Here is a 17,472-nt window from a genome sequence, read left to right as displayed (position 1 = left end):
AGGTTAATTTGTCATCCCCACACTGTATCCCTGATCTAAAATAAGTCCATGTGATTTACATTTCTATGTTATTATTATAATGAATAGAGATGGCACATATAACTTTTTTATGTCCGATACTGATACGATATCATAAATTTGGATATCTGCCGATACAGATATAAATCTGATATAGCACATTTTGTAATCAATAAAACATTTTTTTTAAATATTTTGCTGCATTTTGTATAAGTTCATACTCAAGTTTATAAAAAAACAAAACAAAACAAAAATAAAGCTATTCTGTTATACCTGTATGCAAAAAATACACTACACCCAAAATATTTCATAGTTCAGCAACACTGATCAGTCGAATAAACTTAAACCTACACCATTCTCCCTATTCTTGTATTTTAAAGAGTACTTAGTGGAAATATTAAGCAACCTAACTACACTGAACAAAAATATGAACGTAACACTTTTGTTTTTGCTCCCATTTTTCATGAGATGAACTCAAACATCTGAAAAATTTTCTACATACACAAAAGACCCATGACTCTCAAATATTGTTCACAAATCTGTCTACATCTGTGTTAGTGAGCACTTCTCCTTTGCCAAGATAATCCATCCCACCGCACAGGTGTGGCATATCAAGGGGCTGATTAGACAGCATGAATATTGCACAGGTGTGCCTGTTTTTTGATGAAACTGAAATGTGCAGTTTCATCAAACAGCACAATGCCACAGATGTCGCAACCTTTGAGGGAGCGTGCAATTGGCATGCTGACTGCAGGACTGTCTACCAGAGCTGTTGCCCGTGAAATGAATGTTCATTTCTCTACCATAAGCTGTCTCCAAAGGTGATTCAGAGAATTTGGCAGTACATCCAACTGGCCTCACAATTGCAGACCACATGTAACCACACCAGCCCAGGACCTTCACATCCAGCATGTTCACCTCCAGGATCGCCTGAGACCAGCCACCCGGACAGCTGCAGCAACAATCGGTTGGCATAACCAAAGAATTTCAGCACAAACTGTCAGAAACTGTCTCAGGGAAGCTCATCTGCATGCTCGTCACCCTCATCGGGGTCTGGACCTGACTGCAGTTAGTCGTTGTAACCGACTTGAGTGGGCAAACGCGCACATTCGATGGCGTTTGGCACATTGAAGAGGCGTTCTGTTCACAGTCCCAGTTTTTACTGTTTAGGGCAGATGGCAGACAGCGTGTGTGGCGTCGTGTGGGTGAGCAGTTTGCTGATGTCAACGTTGTGGATCGAGTGGCCCATGGTGGCGGTGGGGTTCTGGTATGGGCAGGCGTATGTTATGGACAACCAGTTTCTGTCTGAGCAGGTTATTGAAACTGGTTCACCCGAAAGACAAAACGCCAAAACACAAACTTAACAATGTGGTGTATGCTGTACAGTGCAGCGAGGAATGCCCAGACCTCTACATTGGAGAGACCAAACAGCCACTTCACAAGTGCATGGCACAACACAGAAGAGCCACCTCCACAGGACAAGACTCAGCAGTCCATCTGCATCTTAAGGACAAAGGTCACTCTTTCGAGGATGCCAATGTTCACATTTTGGACAGAGAGGACAGATGGTTTGAAAGAGGAGTGAAAGAAGCCATCTATGTCCACTGTGAGCGACCATCTTTGAACAGAGGCGGGGGTTTACGACACCAACTCTCTGCCATCTATAATCCAGTTTTGAGATCCCTTCCCAGACGCCTTAACGCCCACTCACATCCTGGGCCATCTGACCTCAGGAATTCGCATGATAAGGTGGGGCCAGGTTTCACAATGAACTCACTCGAAACTCTGGCTGATTGGGACCCACACCCAGTTTCACACCTTGGCTCAGGCGATTAGAGGATCATCAGGGGGTCCTTTTGTCCCTCTGTGGGGGGTCACTCCCACTAGGTTTATATCTGGGACTCTCCACCATTTGACCTTAGAACTGAAGAAGCTTCTCGGATGAGAGGTGAAACGTCTTCAAGCAACTTAAAGAAGTCCAGGCACTTTTCTTTGCAAGCTCCTTTGACTTAGCTTGTTAACGTGTTGACTCCGTCCAGCCCCATGTACGGGCAATCCGCGGTAACTCGTTAACGGAAATTTGCCGCGTTATGGCGTTAATGTCATTTTAACGAAATTAACGCTGACAGCACTAGTGGGAACACAACGAATATGACTGCACATTTACGCTGACATCATCCTAGTGCAAAGACAAGTGGAAGCAGGCAAAAACAACAAGCACGCATGCTACAAACTTTACCCGAGTCATTTAGACAGCTGTTAGCACATGATTCTCCTTATGGGGACCTGATATGTTTAATATGCTGCTGAGAATATAGCCCAGAAGAAGGGTATAGTGTAGCTTTTATTTTGGAAAGAGCCATTTCTCTGTAATAAACTCTCTTTGCCAAAGATGAGTGATTTCTCGATCAGATGGATTTATTCTTTTTTTAAATTATTTTGTTGTTTCAGCAACATTAAATTTAAAAACTGTACTTTTGATTTAAAATATATTTTTATAATTTTAATAAATGACAAATTAAAAAGGCATGAACATTTTTTTGTATCAAAAAAATTTCGAAACTGTGACACCAAAGTATTGAACCGAACCATGAATTTTGTGTATCGTTGCACCCCTAGTGTTTATATAACTATTTTATTTTTTTTACCCTGTTCATTTGTATTCATGTTCTATTCTCTTGTATACTTCATCTGCTTGTATGTTTTATACTCATTGTTTGTTCAATAAAGTTCTTGTTTGAATAAAACGTATCCTGTATTGCAATATTTTGGAATAAAAGGTTTTAAAAATATAGAATCTACTTAAAATAGATAAGAACAATCGACTTTGAGAGTGAAAACTAAATTGTGTTTTTGTTACTATTGATGCTGCTGAGAAATAAAGTGTTTTTCAATCCTGTTTTTTTTAAAAAAAAAAAAATCACTATCCCTTCAGCTTTTTTGTGGCAAAAAGTGTCAGTTTCTGCATAACAGGGGCGCTGGAGCCTATCCCAGCTGTCATTAACATCACATTGATTATTATGCAGTTATTTTTGTGCAAGGAGAGCAAAATAGACAAAACTCCCTCTCAGCTTGTTTGTTGCCAAAAATGGCCACCTTTTGTTTACGTTCACAAAATGCTATAAAATTTAGATATATTAAAACATTTTTCTACTTTGACCAACTTCAGTCTTTAAATTAGCACCAGTCCTTGTCACCAAAACCAGACATTTATCTAAATTCATTTTTTATCCTTTAAATTCCACGGAGATTATATATTACCATCACCAGTGTGTGAATGTGTGTGTGAAGGGGTGAATGACTGAATGTAGTGTGAAGCGCTTTGGGGTCCTTAGGGACTAGAAAAGCGCTATACAAATGCAGGCCATTTACCAGTAACCTTTCAGAAAAAAGGGGATAAAGGTCTAATTTTTTTCACCATATAATTGATGAAACTTTCTATTTTTTTCAGTTGAGCATCAGGGACAAGGCTGTCTTGCAATTGTTGAGGTCACTAGTGTGTTCCCCATTTCTTCCAGGATCACTCTTCATTTGTAGGTTTTAGAGGACTCCTACTACTGTGAAGTGGTTTTCATGGGAAAAAGGCATTGTATTCCAAGACATCTGGGAGATTGTAGAAATGAGCAGCAATGGCCTTCTTTTCCAAGTTCCAAGTTCCAAGTTCAACTTTATTGTCACTTCAACCATATACAGTTTAAAAATACACAGTGAGGCGAAACAACGTTCCTCCAGGAACCAAGGTGCTACAAGACAAGTTAGTGCAAAAAAAATAATAATATATAATATATCTAGTAATAATATTGTGCAAAAGAGCATTTACAGGTTGGTGTGTGCGATGGTTTGGTGGTGTAGGTCAGTGTGTTTGCGCTTTGTGTTGGTTAGTCAGTCCAGTCTCAATGTTTTGAGGTATTTGAGTTAAGCTGAGTGATAATGTTAGTGTATGTGTGTGTGTGCGTGTTTATCAGTCAGTCCCTTTTTGCTGAGGAGACGGATGGCTTGTGGAAAAAAGCTGTTGCACAGTCTGGATGTGCGTGCCCGAATGCTTCGGTACCTTTTTCCAGATGGCAGGAGTGTAAAGAGTGTGTGAGAGGGGTGTGTCCGATCAGCCACAATGCTGGTGGCTTTGCGAATGCAGCGTGTAGTGTAGATGTCCTCAATAGAGGGTAGAGAGACCCCGATGATCTTCTCTGCTGTTCCCACTATCCGCTGTAGGGTCTTGCGGTCTGATATGGCACAGCTCCCAAACCAGACAGTGATGCAGCCGCTCAGGATGCTCTCAATAGTTCCTCTATAGAAGGTGGTCAGGATCGGTGGTGGAAGCCGGGCCTTTCTCAGTCTTCTCAGAAAGAAGAGACGCTGTTGGGCTTTCTTGTGCAGGGAGCTGGTGTTGAGGGACCAGCCGAGGTCCTTCTCCAGGTGTACACCCAGGAATTTGGTGCTGTCAACGATCTCCACAGAGGAGCCGTTGATGCTCAGCGGTGAGTGGTCGCCTCGTGTCCTCCTAAAGTCAACAACCATCTCTTTTGTCTTGTCAACATTCAGAGACAGGTTGTTGTCCTTACACCAGTCCGTTAGTCCGTTGCCATCTTTCTAGAAAAATAAGTGATCTGGAAGCTGTCAGGCTTACTTACAGCAGTAGCACTTTCTGCACCTGCATAAAGGACACATTTACTAGCAGTGTTTGTTACTGTATGTGCTACAGCTGCAGCTTTGAATTTTTTTTTCTTTTTTTTTCTTTTTTGGAGAGTTAAAAATTTGGCCATGGTATCTTGTTATGAAATGTACAAGAGTAAAAGTGTTTTTAGCATGTGCTTCAAAGCTAAGTTTGACTGGGAAACTCAAAGGTCAATAACCTGCATCAACAGAAATTCACTGCAGCCTGTGTAATATTTGATGATAATATATTCCAGTGTATCTTGCAAATTGTAATGTCATGTACAAACTATTAGATCCTTAAGATCAAACCTGTGTCATTCTATTGGTCCATTGCAGTGTAGTAAGTCATCAAAAGCCCCTATATGAAACTAAGAATATTACATGAAATTGGTTGTTGGCCAAAAATGGGTAAATGATGAAATTGCATGATTTAGCACTGTCAATAACAAGGAATTTTAAAATTTCATAATAATGGGTTTCGGGTGGCCAAAAGTTTCCATGATCGAGGCAAGAGGAACAATGTTCAGTGTATATATTTTTGATGAATTTAAGAAGCTGAAAATTATTAAAGCTGAATAAAACTAGACCCTTTCATTCCATTGGCATAAACACAGCAAAAATGGTCAACAAAAAAAAAAAAGAGAAAGAAGTGGCCACAAATGGCCAGGATAGAGACCAGAGGGTTAATGCGTAAAATGTATAAAAATATTATTAATTACAGGGTAATACATTACTGTTAATTGCAACTGTAAGCTTTTTATTTTGAAGTTACAAGTATAAACAATGCTGTTACATTTACACTGTAATTTTTTTTTACTATTGAACTATTGATTCTTAAATCAATGCAGTGAAATACATCAGCCCAATCATTGCAAACTTAGAAATCGGATGTCCTTGCAGAGCCATAACTCCATCTTGTACATCCGATTTCGACTGAAGCTGTCTGGTGAGGCTTGCTATGTCCATTTTGATTGTTAATGGTTAAAAATGTTCTTCTTTTACTGTTACTTTTTGTGGATGACAAGGTTTAATACAACTTAAAAAGACACACACACACACACACACACACACCAAAAAAAGTAACTCCGCCAGAGTGCCTATTTCTGATCACTTTTGCCGGTCCAAAGTCCGGATAAAGGAGGAGGGTTGGAATTATTGAAAACAGTAACAAGAGAAAAGAAAAAAATAATTTGTAGTTCTAAATATATTTCAAATGCTTTTAGGCTGTTTTTTTTTAAAAATCACTCTGTCTCTTCCACGATGTTATTTCTCTCCTACAGCGTCTGTTACAATTACATAGGCAGGACCAATTATGCAAATTGGGCGATGACGTCACTTAGCTACTTCTAGCGACTTTTAGGACACCGATTATCCTTACTGAAGAGTTGACAACACTGCAAAAGACATTGCAGAGTGCAGAATGACTTTTGAGTTAGGTGTGGTTGGTGGCTATCTAACCAGTTATGTCTTCAAGGGAAGCCTCTGGGCCAAAATATTGCTTCTATACTTAGTTATTACAAAGACACGGACCGTATTCTGTCATTCAACCCTCTGATGTAATCACATTGAGTCTGCATGAAATAAAATGTTAACATATGACTAGGTTTCCTTTATGTGTATTAAAATGAATATTAAGTGTGAGTAAATGTTTTTTATATAACAAATAACTCAACAACTATCCGAGTACCCTTTTTTAAACATTATTTTTAGTATTTTAGCACAACGTCGATAAACAATGACTTGCTGTAATCGTTTAAAAATCTCCGTAATTGTCTTTCATGGGTTGCCGTACTGTGCCCGCGGTGTACCAGCTGTTGCTATGCAACCATTATCGCGTCGTTTCGGTCTGCGACACGATGGCGGCAAGAAGTGCTGATAAAAAGGTCCAGCCCTTCATTTCGCAGGTTTGTAACATTACTTTTTCATGTTAATGTCTCTCAGACCATTAAGCTGAGCTTTTTAGTTGTGCCTCACCAAAATGTTTTACTAACTGAAGTAACTATGGCAACCGTTTCTGCTTCCGCCAACAGGAGCACTGACAAAGCAAAAAAAATACATACAAAAAAACAAAACAAAAAACACCAAAACATAACATCACAGTCTCATTCTTACTGTTGCACATCAAAGTTACAAAAAAGAGCCTTATAATATGGCATAGCCATGTTCTAGTGAACTGGATAACCTCTGATAGTGATAATATAAAATAATGCAGCACTTATAAAAAGAAATTAGAACAGCTAAGTACAGAACAAAGCAGGTAAACTAGCAAAAACAAGTACAAAAGGTGGAAAATAGTTAAATAGAAAAAAGTAGAATATAAGAGCTTAACGAGTATAAATCTAACAAATAAATGCTGGTATTGTTGTATCAGATGGAAAGTGAAATTTGTCCTTCAAAGGGTTTTGTATGGATGCTTGTTTGTGCCACTGATAAAACATTATTTCGACTCACTAACTGAAACTTCTGAGAAAATAACTCAAAGCTGAGAAAATAGCTTGAAATTTGAGTTATGTTAAAATAATAAGTCAAAGGAAAACTTTTTTTTCATAGCTGTTGATAACTCTCCTGTTATGTCATTTTTTGTTGATGCTTAGGTCAAGAAACGTCCATCCTCTACCAGTAAGGCTGAAAGGTCCAAAAGAGTTGAATTAAGGGCACAGTCAAAATCTGCTTCTGGTCAGGCAAAGAAGCACACAGATGAACTTTTAGCCAAAGAAGAAGAGTATAAGTAGGAGTTGTTCTCACACCTGCTTGCTTTATTTTTGTATATAGTAATTGCACTAACCCTTCTGATAATTTTAACATTGCATTTTAGTCTAAGTTGCTCATTTCTGTCAGAATAAGTTATATGTGGACTATTTCTTGCACTTGTTTAATCAGTAGTTCTTTAGGGCACTGACCAGTACTGGTTACCTATAATAATAAAAAAAAGTAACTCCAGATAGAGTGACCCACTTGTATCACCAACAATCCTGCAGTACTAAATTTCAACTTGTTAAAAGTTGTTTATATAAATCTGCTTATTCATTATTTTATTTCCAACAGACTCCTTAATGCAGAGCTGGAAGCCAAAACAGCAGATTTAGTTAGACAGGCTGAGCAACTTATGGTAAGTTATTAACAGGTTTGCATTCAATAATTGGAAGAAAAAAAATTTGTGAGCGCAGTAGCACTAAAAAAGTCAGATGAAAGAAGTTAAGAAGGGAGCATGCTTACTTTAAAGTCAAAACTCTGTGTTTATTTTAGAGAGAACAAAGTGAAGTTCTTTCAAAGCCTTTATCCAATGTCCTGCTCACAGACACTGAAGAAGAAGAGACGTCCAGGTAAAAGGTTTGATTTCCTTATCTCCGATCATTCGGATATATAATTTTAGCAAAACCTCCTTGAAAAGAAAGATATTTTTTTATATTCATGTACATTTGCATCTCTCTGTTTAACTTTTCACTTGCAGGATAACAAAGACTCACACATGTGCTGTGCAGCAGCCTGGTGTGAAGGTCTGTATCTCATGCATTTTGCTCAGCAGTTTGTATTATTGTTGTGGACGTTTTCAGCTCTGTTCAGTTTTATTTTTTTTAGCAGAAGTTGAAAACAAGGTTTTTTATATTGGTATTTAAAGAAGAAAAAAGGCCCAGTACTATTAAAGAGAAACCCCATCAATCAGATGATCTCATATGAGCAGCACTTGTCTACTGTGGTAAGGAAAAACTCCCTTTTAGCAGGAATAGACCTCACGGAGGAGCAGCCAGTGGGGAGTGAAGAAAACTGCTTGGGCATCTTAGAAAACGCCCCTCAACCAAAGCTCTTAACAGCTTAGCATAGGGAGGCTTCAGGTTCATGTGAGCCAGCCCAATTAGCTTTATTCAAAAGTAAGGTTTTAAGGCCAATCTCAAAAGTAGAGAGACTGTCAGCTGGACTCAAACTGGGAGCTGGTTCCACAAGAGAGGGGCCTGATAACTAAAAGCTCTGCCTCCCATTCCACTTTTTTTTCTTTCTTTTCTATTTTTTTTATACCTTGGAAACAACAAGTAAGCAATCTGTGAGTGAAGTGTACGGCGGCCCTGAGAGGTCAAACACACAGTAACTTCATGGATGAACAAGTAAAGAACAGCAGCAGAAGTGATAAGATAACAGTAAAAAGCTAAAAGCAAACATCGATGGACAGCATTATATGAATCTTGTTGAAACCCCACGACACAAAACATAATCCTCCATTTCTTTGAAGTATGTCTCAGTGCAATCCTCCAGATGTTTTGGTTTCCAGCACTTCTGCAGCTGTTCCATTACTTTATCGTCTCTTCAGATACACTTCTTTTGTGAATTTGCTTTTTTAGCTTTTGTGGCACATTTTTCTATTTGCTGGTGTTTTCTTAAGTTGCAGTGTTTTTGACCTCTCAGGGTCACCTTAGAAGTGTCCTGTTGGGGTAACAAGGTGCTGTAAGTTCTTTAAGGTCACTTCAGTATTTTTGTGTAATTCTTTTAGGAGGCGACCAAAAGAATTGTTGCATCAAGATCACAAAATATGCTGAGTGGAAAACAAGTGAAAGATCCCCACTTTAAAACTGGGTGAGTTTTATTTGTATATAATTTCTAAATCCATTTCAAGCCTTTCTGCTCATAAATCTTTTGTGAGATTTATTCTCCAGGAGGAATCACAGTTTACAGGTTTTCACGAAATTGTGCTTGATTGTTTCAGGAGCTCAGAGGATGATTTTGAAGCTGTAGAAGATTCTGCTAATTTATTCTTGGCAAAGACAATTCACAGCATGGAGGAGAAAATGAACAATGCTGTAGTTCATGAAAATGCTGTGGATGAAATACCTAACTTTGGAGACAATGTAGGATCAGGTAATGCTTATTTCACTTAAAAAATAATAAACCACATTTTTATTCAGTGGGAACAATGACTAAATAACATGTATAGTTTTCCACGAATAGGCTTTTTTCTGTCAGATGATTTTTGCCCCTTGAGAATCCCAAATGAAGGCCAAACTGGAGCTTTGAGATTATTTAATTCATGTGATAAGTTTCATATGCTTATATAGATTTTTTCACAAGCGTATAAATCAGATTGTTGTCGCTTAAGGAGTTTCAGAAGCTCAAATACGAGTCCTGAAGGCAAAACTCCGGATTATGCAAGAGGAACTGGACCAGATCTCATGTGAATATTACAAGAAGGTAATGTAAATATTTATATATACAACTATAAACAGAAATGTTGCTGCTGATGCCTTACATTAGAGAAACAAAAGTTACTTTGGTAAAATATATAGGGTTATTTGTCCTGATCCTTAGATCGTTTAACACAGCATGGATGTATTATTGTATCTGGATTGTTTTTTCTACTGCTCAGACTGAAGTGTCTGAACTTGTGTCTCTGCAGGACGATGAAAACACAAAGCTTAGCGCAAAGATTAAGGAGCTGGAGGAGGATCGAGCCCGGCTGCAGAAGACCGTGAGCATTCAGCAGACACAAATCGAGAAGCACCGAGCTTTAGCCGCAGAGTCCAACAAAAAATGTGATGGACTTCAACTGGAAGTGTCTGGTTTGAGCAAGGTGTGTGTCGCCAACAGCTCAGAGCAAATTACTACTGCAACAATTTCTTTAAAACAAGCAGTAAAACTGGACAGCGTAATTCATCTGAGCTGCTGTTGTGTGTCACCTGTTTTTGTGCTCTGTGTAGGAGATAGAAAATCTGAATAGATCCCACAAACAAGCAGCAGCTGTCCACAGCACGGTAGAGGTCCGCCTGAACCGAGCTCTAGAGGAGGTGGAGAGGCTGAAGACTCAATTGAACAAAATGAAACAGGAGAAAAAGGTAACAGCATTAAAACAAAGATTCCTGTATAAACATGTCTGTGTTTTCTATGTTTGTCTTTATATCAGAAATACACACTAGTCAAAGAAATTAAAGGAATACTTTTTAATCAGAGTACAGCATCAAGTCAGTTAAACTTGTGGGATATTGATATGGTCAGTTAAGTAGCAGAGGGGGTTGTTAATCAGTTTCAGCTGCTTTGGTGTTAATAAAATGAACAGCAGATGCACTAGCAAGGGAACAATGAGACAACAGCCCAAGACAGTAATAGTTTTACAGGTGGAGGCTGCTGACATTTTTTACCTCTTCATCTTATCTGAGGGCTCTGCTCTGAGTCTGCATAATAAAGGGAGGATTTGTATGAATTCAATTCAATATAAAACAACTCTCTTACCAATTTGCTTTGTGTACAGGTCTATGGAGTGACAGTGGTGATTTTCCAGTGTCTGTACTGAATAACGCTACTTTAACCTTCATCTTGTGATAGCTTCTGTAACTATCTCTAAAGTTAACAGGTCAGTTTTGACCCGTGTCTTAAATCAGCCAAAGAAAATAGCCTCAGAACAGTATTTAATCATCCAGTGTGTTTGTTGCCTATCAGTTACCTTGTTAGGCTGCCTTATGTCTGACAATATTGGTTTTAATTTTTTTGGCATGGCCTTTCAGGTCCTTTCTCTCCTCAGCATACCTTTTGTTTCTATCTAAAAAAAATTGTAAATCAAACCTCAAGAGAATTTAGAAAAAAAAAGGTTATATTACCTACTATTACTGAGAAGTGTTATTGCCTATAGTAACACTTTTATATGGAAAGGAACAAAATATTCTTTAGCGGTCACCTGTGGCCCTGGGTTGAACCTCAGTGGAAGGAGCTGCACCCATCTCTCCTATACATCCTTGATGGGAGCAAGTATATCAGATGTTGCTCTAGTATGTCTGCTGTAAAATCTAAGGACTATAAAGGTCTGAAGCAACATTGTTGCCTGAAAAATAGTTCTGCCTGTCGATGCTTGGTCTCGCTGCTTCATCTGTACACTGCAGCAAGAAGGGCACCATTATAAGCATTCAGGTATTCCTCATCACTGTCATTCCAAATGTCACCGTGGACTTTTTTTTTCCTTCAAGGGCTGTGATAGCCATGATGACTTTTTTTAGTGACAATGGCATGAACAAATCAAAACACGAGCAGGTTCGCACCTGTGACCTCCTCATCAGATCTGTTTTTGTCCTCTGCTTGATAATCTATATTATCCTCCTCCTCAGAAAGAGGGTCATCCATATTGCTGTGCTGTTTTATGTCCTCAAAGAAATTATCCAGAGCTTTGCTTTTTATAACTCTTCTTAATTTTGCATGCCATTTGCATGCTGCAAACTTGTGATGTGTACTCTGCAAGTCACCAACTACACTGAGTTGGTCTTATATGACTTGCGTGTCTGTACATTTCTATCTGGATGACCATTTCAATGAAGCAGTAGGTATAAAAAGGGCTGTTTGTTCAGGGTAAGAGACAAACGGGAAAAGAGAGAAGCCCCTAACGTCGCTCTGACAGTGATTGAGATCAGTGTTTATGATTTTAGTTTTGGGTCTAATTATTGTTTTATAGTCTTATATTATCTGCTTCAATATCTATAATCAAGTAAAATGGAATATATATATATAATGTGTATGCAGGATATATAATGATTTTTGTTTTTTTCGAGTGGTCATGTTGGGCCGCCTGGATCAAAAATGCCAGGACAGATTTTTTTTTTCCAGTCCAGTCCTATTAAAAAGCAGACTTCCATTGCAGGTATAAACACTACCATCAAAATAAAACATTTGTTTAAAATACAGAGGTTTAAAACCGATAACAAAAACAAAATTCCAATATGTAATCATTAAATCTTGTTATAGAGACACAACAGCCACAAAGTGTCTTATATTTATTTGTATATCAGCTATTCTAATTAAAGAGGCATAGCAGAAAAACTTTTATAGACATGAATTCATAGGTGTAGTTAAAGATACAGAGAAAAAATATGAGTTAAGGTAATGCTATTATGTCCCTCACACCAACATCTTATTTTGAAGATCTTTCACATGTACATAGAACTGAATTTTAAGCCGCACACTAAAATATCTGCTCTGACAACTTCCGATTGCACAAACAAGGTGAGGTCCTGCTGAGCCTGCACTAATTTCTGCTTTTTGCTTTCTTTTATAAATAAGGACAAAATAACTGAGGAACATCAGAGTAAAGAAAATTTGCTGGCTGAAAACAAAATGCTAAAAAAGCAGAAAGCTGAACTCATCATGGCCTTCAAGAAACAACTGAAGCTAATCGACATTCTCAAAAGGCAAAAGGTACGAGTCATCATGTTACTCTGTTAGTGGATACTGTGCTTAGTTTTTAATCTTAAGGGTTTTTTTTTTGTGTGTGTGCAGATGCATTTTGAAGCTGCTAAGCTGCTGAGCTTCACAGAAGAAGAATTCATGAAGGCTCTAGACTGGGGGAAGTAATAACCACTGAATGTCTCCACTTCTATTTTTTAAAAGCTAAAAAGCTTAACAGTGGTCACTGTTATTTTAGGATACTTCTTTGTGTTGTAGGCCTCAGTTGTCTCTCAGAACATTGTCAGAAAAAATGATAAGTAGATTTGGTTTGTCTCTTCAGTTAAACATTGGCAGACTGAGTTGCCACGTCTGTTTGGAATGATGTTAACTCAGTGCCTGTCAGCACCTCTTAATAAAAATATGTCCCTGAATCGGTCCCTTGTATCTATACTTCTGTAACTCTACACTGCCCTCTAGTGGCAGATTGGAGGAGAAGCATCTAATCGTTGGCCTCCCAGCCATCATCAGAGAACGCATCAGCCTGACGTGTTTTAAAGTGTTTTCTGAAGTCTTCGTCTAAGTGTTCCAGGTCATCCTCCCGCAGCAAGCCCTGGAAACAAAACACAAGCGGTCATACATGTGTTTGATCTGAAGCTGCGTAAAATTATTTGTGACTCGTGTACCGCCTCACACCTTAGGCAAGTATCCAAGGAGTTGTGTCGCATGACGCTTCAGAAGCCTCTGCCTCTCTTCTTCAACGATCTGTCTCCGCAATGCCTCTTTCTGCTCCTCAATCGCTCTCTCTTTAGCCTCCAGCTCCTGGAAGAGCAATCAAAATATCACAAAGCACATCATTAAAAGTATACATTAAGATAAAAAAAAATGATCAAAGAGAGTAATTTGCACCATGTCGGCCTCCTGCTGTCGTCTTCTGTCCTCTATTAGTTTCTCCACCTCACGTTTGTGTTCAAGCTGCTTCATGCGTCGTTTCTGGGCGTTCATCTGCTCTATACGGTCGTCCTCTGCGAACTTGGCCATCATCATCTTCCTGAAGGCCTCCTCTTCCTCTTTCTCAGCCTGCCTCCGCATCTCTTTGAAAGCCAGCTGCTCCTGGAAGGTCTGTTGCATCATCAGCCTCTGTCTGATTTTCTTCTCCATCTCCTCCTGTTACACAAAAGAGTAAGAGCGAGTGTCACACAGAGAATCAGACAAGCATTCACACCATACAGTCAATTCAAAATCGCAACATAACACACTCTTTTTCCTGTGGAAGGAAGCTGGGCAGAGTAAAGCTCCTTACGATTTCTCTCTGCCTGTTAGCCTCTTCTTGCTCTTCCAAATAAAGCTCCTGACGAACGCGCTCCATCTCTTCACGCTGCTGCTGCTCCTCCTCAATCTTCACGCAGAGCTGCAGAGGACAGAGACGTTAGTTACAGATGCACTCCGGCGTCGTCACCAAAGAGTTAAGAAGCCGAGAGTCTTCACCAATTTATGAAGATGCTCCTTCGCCTCTTCTCTCTCTTTGAGCTTGGCTATCCTGTCCTTCTCCATGTGCTGCTGCTGCATGGCAAACTCCATGATGCGCCGGTTCTCGGCCTCCATCCTTTCTCGCTCCATGCGCCTCCACTCGGCCTGCTGTCTCTTGAACTCTTCGATATGCTGCTGAGTGGCTCGGACTTTCTCCAGTTTCAGCTGCCGCTCCCTTTCAGGAAAACATTTCAAAAAGTCACTCATCCTGTGCTACCTCTGCATCCCGTTTAGAAGGAAGCTATTGTCTGAGACACTTGCTATTGTTTTTTGCAGGTATTTTTTTAACTAACCATGAAGAGATTATGAATTAGTAGCGACTCACGTCTGATCCTCCTTGTAAATCTTCCTGACGATCTCGTCCACCATGAGCTTCTCTTTGAGGAATTCCTCATACGCTTCCTGTCTCCTGCGCTCCCTCTCCATGAGCTGCTGCTCCAGCTCTTTCTGATACTGCACCATCTCCTCCTGGCGCTTCTGCTGCAGCTTCTGCTGCTCAACGGCTACCCGCTCCCGGTCGCTCCTCATCTTGCGAGCGTAGTCTGCCTCTTCCCGCTAAAAGACACATCATATTTATACAACCTACAGACTTCAGAGCAGCCTTTGTATTCTTTGTACTTACCCAAAAGTAGTAGTTTTGGGTGGGGAGAGTTTTGGATGTTTTCTGTTAAAATTTCCACACTTCAAGAGTATTTGTTATATTCAAAGAAAGTCTGCCCTCAGGACTCACCATTGTCTCAAACCTCATGGCCTCCTGCTCAGCAATCTGTGCGGCTCTGTCCTTGTTCAGGTACGCAGACTTCAGCTTCAACTCCAGCTCTCGAAGCTCCGTGCTGAAAAATACACAGAGAAAATATTTAACAGGCAGAAAGTGACAAATGTCAAATGTGTTTGTTTACTGACCCAGAGCCTCCAGTAAGTCAGGGTAACGAGGTCAGTGTGTGTGTGTACCTGTTCTCTTTGATATACTGCCTCATTTTCTCCTCTTTCTGCTTATCGTGGTTGATGCGGGCCAGCTCCCTGGCCATTCTCTCTTCCTGTTCAAGCTGCTTTTCCCGGTTAACTCGATCCTCCTCTGCCTGCGAATCACATTTATTTATCACATTTAAAGCTCAGATAAGAGAAAAGTGTCAGAGGGATATTTTTTCAAAGTTTGGATCTAAAATCTGTAGTCAGTTATTGATTATGAAACAAAATAACTCCTGGCCACAAACATGTGCTGCTGTCTCTCTGTGATCTTTTGTTCTTTTTTTGTTCTTAGGGGGTAAATATCATATAATTTTAACTCAAGGATAAGACAAAGTGCCGCCTGATGCTCTAGGGGCTTGAGTCTGTGCCCAATAGGCACTGTTCCTGTCAGCACTGTCAGTATTGGCTTTTTAAGGATTAACTATACTAAAAACAAACTCAAAGAACAAGTTCTTCTAGTAATCAAGCAGAAATCTGGGAACAACCTTTGTATTTTCCAGTATGGCGAAGTATCAAGTCACAAGGCATTAAAATTAACATTTTTAGTTGAATTAACATTTTGGATCCATGGACAGTAAACTCCTCACATCTTAATCCGATCAAGACTTGGTCAATACTTTAAAAAGCATGTCTTATTTTGGACTGTAAAGAGTTTAGCTGCAAAGATACTGGTCTGATGTAAAATCAGAAATGGAAAATATATTAGATCTGAAATTGGAGACAAATTCCAATAGGTGAGGCTGAGATGGTCTGGACAGGTGCAGCGGAGGGACATTGGATATACTGGACAAAGGATGTTGAAGATGGAGCTGCTAAGAAGGAGGAAAAGAGGAAGATCTTAGGGGGAATTCATGGCTATAATTAAGGACGGAGGGTTGGTGCTATGGTGAGATAGGAGTTGATCCACTGTGGTGATGGGAACAGTGAAAGAAGAAGATTATATATGTAAATGGAGATGGTCTCAAAATCTCTTATTCTATGCCTTTATACTAGATGTATTCCATTACTTTATTTATGCTGCAAGGAAAAACAACTACTGCTTTATTTAGTTTCATTTGGATACTTTACATGCATTTTAATTAATTCCAGAAGAATTTTATTTAGTTTTTCATTTGAAGTATTTGCTATTATGCTGAAAGGATTTTTCTGATTAAAAATTTCACCAGATTTCAGAATGGATCCATCTCTCACCTGTAAAAGTGAAAACCAATATATTCAGAAAAATAAAACCGAATAGAGCGTGCTTAAATGTCAATTGTCACCCCCGAAACAGACACACAAACCTTGAGCAGTGCGCTCTCTATCTGCTTCTCCTTGAGCTCCTGCTGCACCTGTCGCAGGTACCTCCTCCTCTCGAAGCCCTCCTCCTCCCTCAGGCTGGCCTGGACCTGCCGCTCTCTGTCCACCCGCTGGGCCTCCTGCTGCCGGTGCTGCTCCTGGACCCGCCGCTGAGCCATTAACCTCTGCTGGTGGCTGTACATCCTGTTACCACTCTGTGTCCACAACAATAACACGGGAGGAGAAAACACGTGACCAGAAACCGGCGTTATGTTAACTTTGAGGTCGTGAACTAGCAGCCAAGCTAACGTTAAATTCGCTTCTAGGATTTACCATGTTTGAGGTTCTTCTCCTGGATTCCCGCTTTCTCAACTCAAGCCTTTAACTTTCTTTAACGCAGAAAACTTCGAATGTACTGAAGCGAATGTTAATCCTCGGTGTTTCTGAGCGGGTCAGTAGCTGCCGCAGGTTACCTCGGTCAGTTGTTTAGCGTTTTGTTGTCCTGGGAACGCTTGGTCTTCCTAAACTGGGCCAATGAGTGAGCGTTGGCAGTGACGTCAGGCCCGGGAAACTCAAACCGGTTTCAGGATGGAGGATTGTTTCTAGGATACACGCCATGAATAACTGACGCACTTCTGAAGGCAGGTGAATGTTTATCACAGTGTTAACAATGTGTCTAATAAATTGTCAGAAGAAAATAACAATAGATTCCACGTTAATATTTGATATAGGAATACTTTTGCTATCAGTTTAGAGTTTTAGTTTTCAGTTGTTTTCAGCTGAGGTTAGCTTTAGGAGATGCATTGCTTTTTCCATTTTAGCTTCTAATATTTTTATTTAGTTTCATTAATTTTTGATTAGGTCTCGGAACTCTGTGAACGGTAGTACCAACAA

At 39.7% G+C, this 17,472-nt stretch overlaps 2 protein-coding genes across 2 annotated transcripts; one reads left to right on the top strand and one right to left on the bottom strand.

Annotated features, from left to right (window-relative positions):
* Positions 1–6,465: 6,465 nt before the first annotated feature.
* tex9 (testis expressed 9) lies at positions 6,466–13,235 on the top strand. Its single transcript, XM_026169091.1, has 12 exons — positions 6,466–6,578; positions 7,269–7,402; positions 7,720–7,783; positions 7,921–7,997; positions 8,126–8,171; positions 9,158–9,240; positions 9,371–9,522; positions 9,761–9,852; positions 10,058–10,231; positions 10,359–10,493; positions 12,700–12,834; positions 12,916–13,235. The coding sequence occupies exons 1-12, from the start codon at positions 6,531–6,533 to the stop codon at positions 12,988–12,990; spliced, it is 1,215 nt and encodes a 404-aa protein (XP_026024876.1). The 5' UTR covers positions 6,466–6,530; the 3' UTR covers positions 12,991–13,235.
* A 55-nt stretch (positions 13,236–13,290) lies between these two features.
* Positions 13,291–17,191, bottom strand: mns1 (meiosis-specific nuclear structural 1). Its single transcript, XM_026169078.1, has 10 exons — positions 16,912–17,191; positions 16,584–16,793; positions 15,283–15,410; positions 15,062–15,164; positions 14,657–14,886; positions 14,290–14,506; positions 14,105–14,212; positions 13,711–13,968; positions 13,498–13,623; positions 13,291–13,414 (listed from the first exon to the last, which is right to left on the bottom strand). The coding sequence occupies exons 1-10, from the start codon at positions 16,912–16,914 to the stop codon at positions 13,304–13,306; spliced, it is 1,494 nt and encodes a 497-aa protein (XP_026024863.1). The 5' UTR covers positions 16,915–17,191; the 3' UTR covers positions 13,291–13,303.
* Between the last annotated feature and the right edge of the window lie 281 nt (positions 17,192–17,472).

The sequence above is a fragment of the Astatotilapia calliptera genome, chromosome 1, assembly GCF_900246225.1.
Source record: "Astatotilapia calliptera chromosome 1, fAstCal1.2, whole genome shotgun sequence".
Taxonomy (NCBI): domain Eukaryota; kingdom Metazoa; phylum Chordata; class Actinopteri; order Cichliformes; family Cichlidae; genus Astatotilapia; species Astatotilapia calliptera.
Note: the sequence above shows the minus strand (reverse complement) of the source record. Positions and strands in the feature narration are given on the sequence as shown.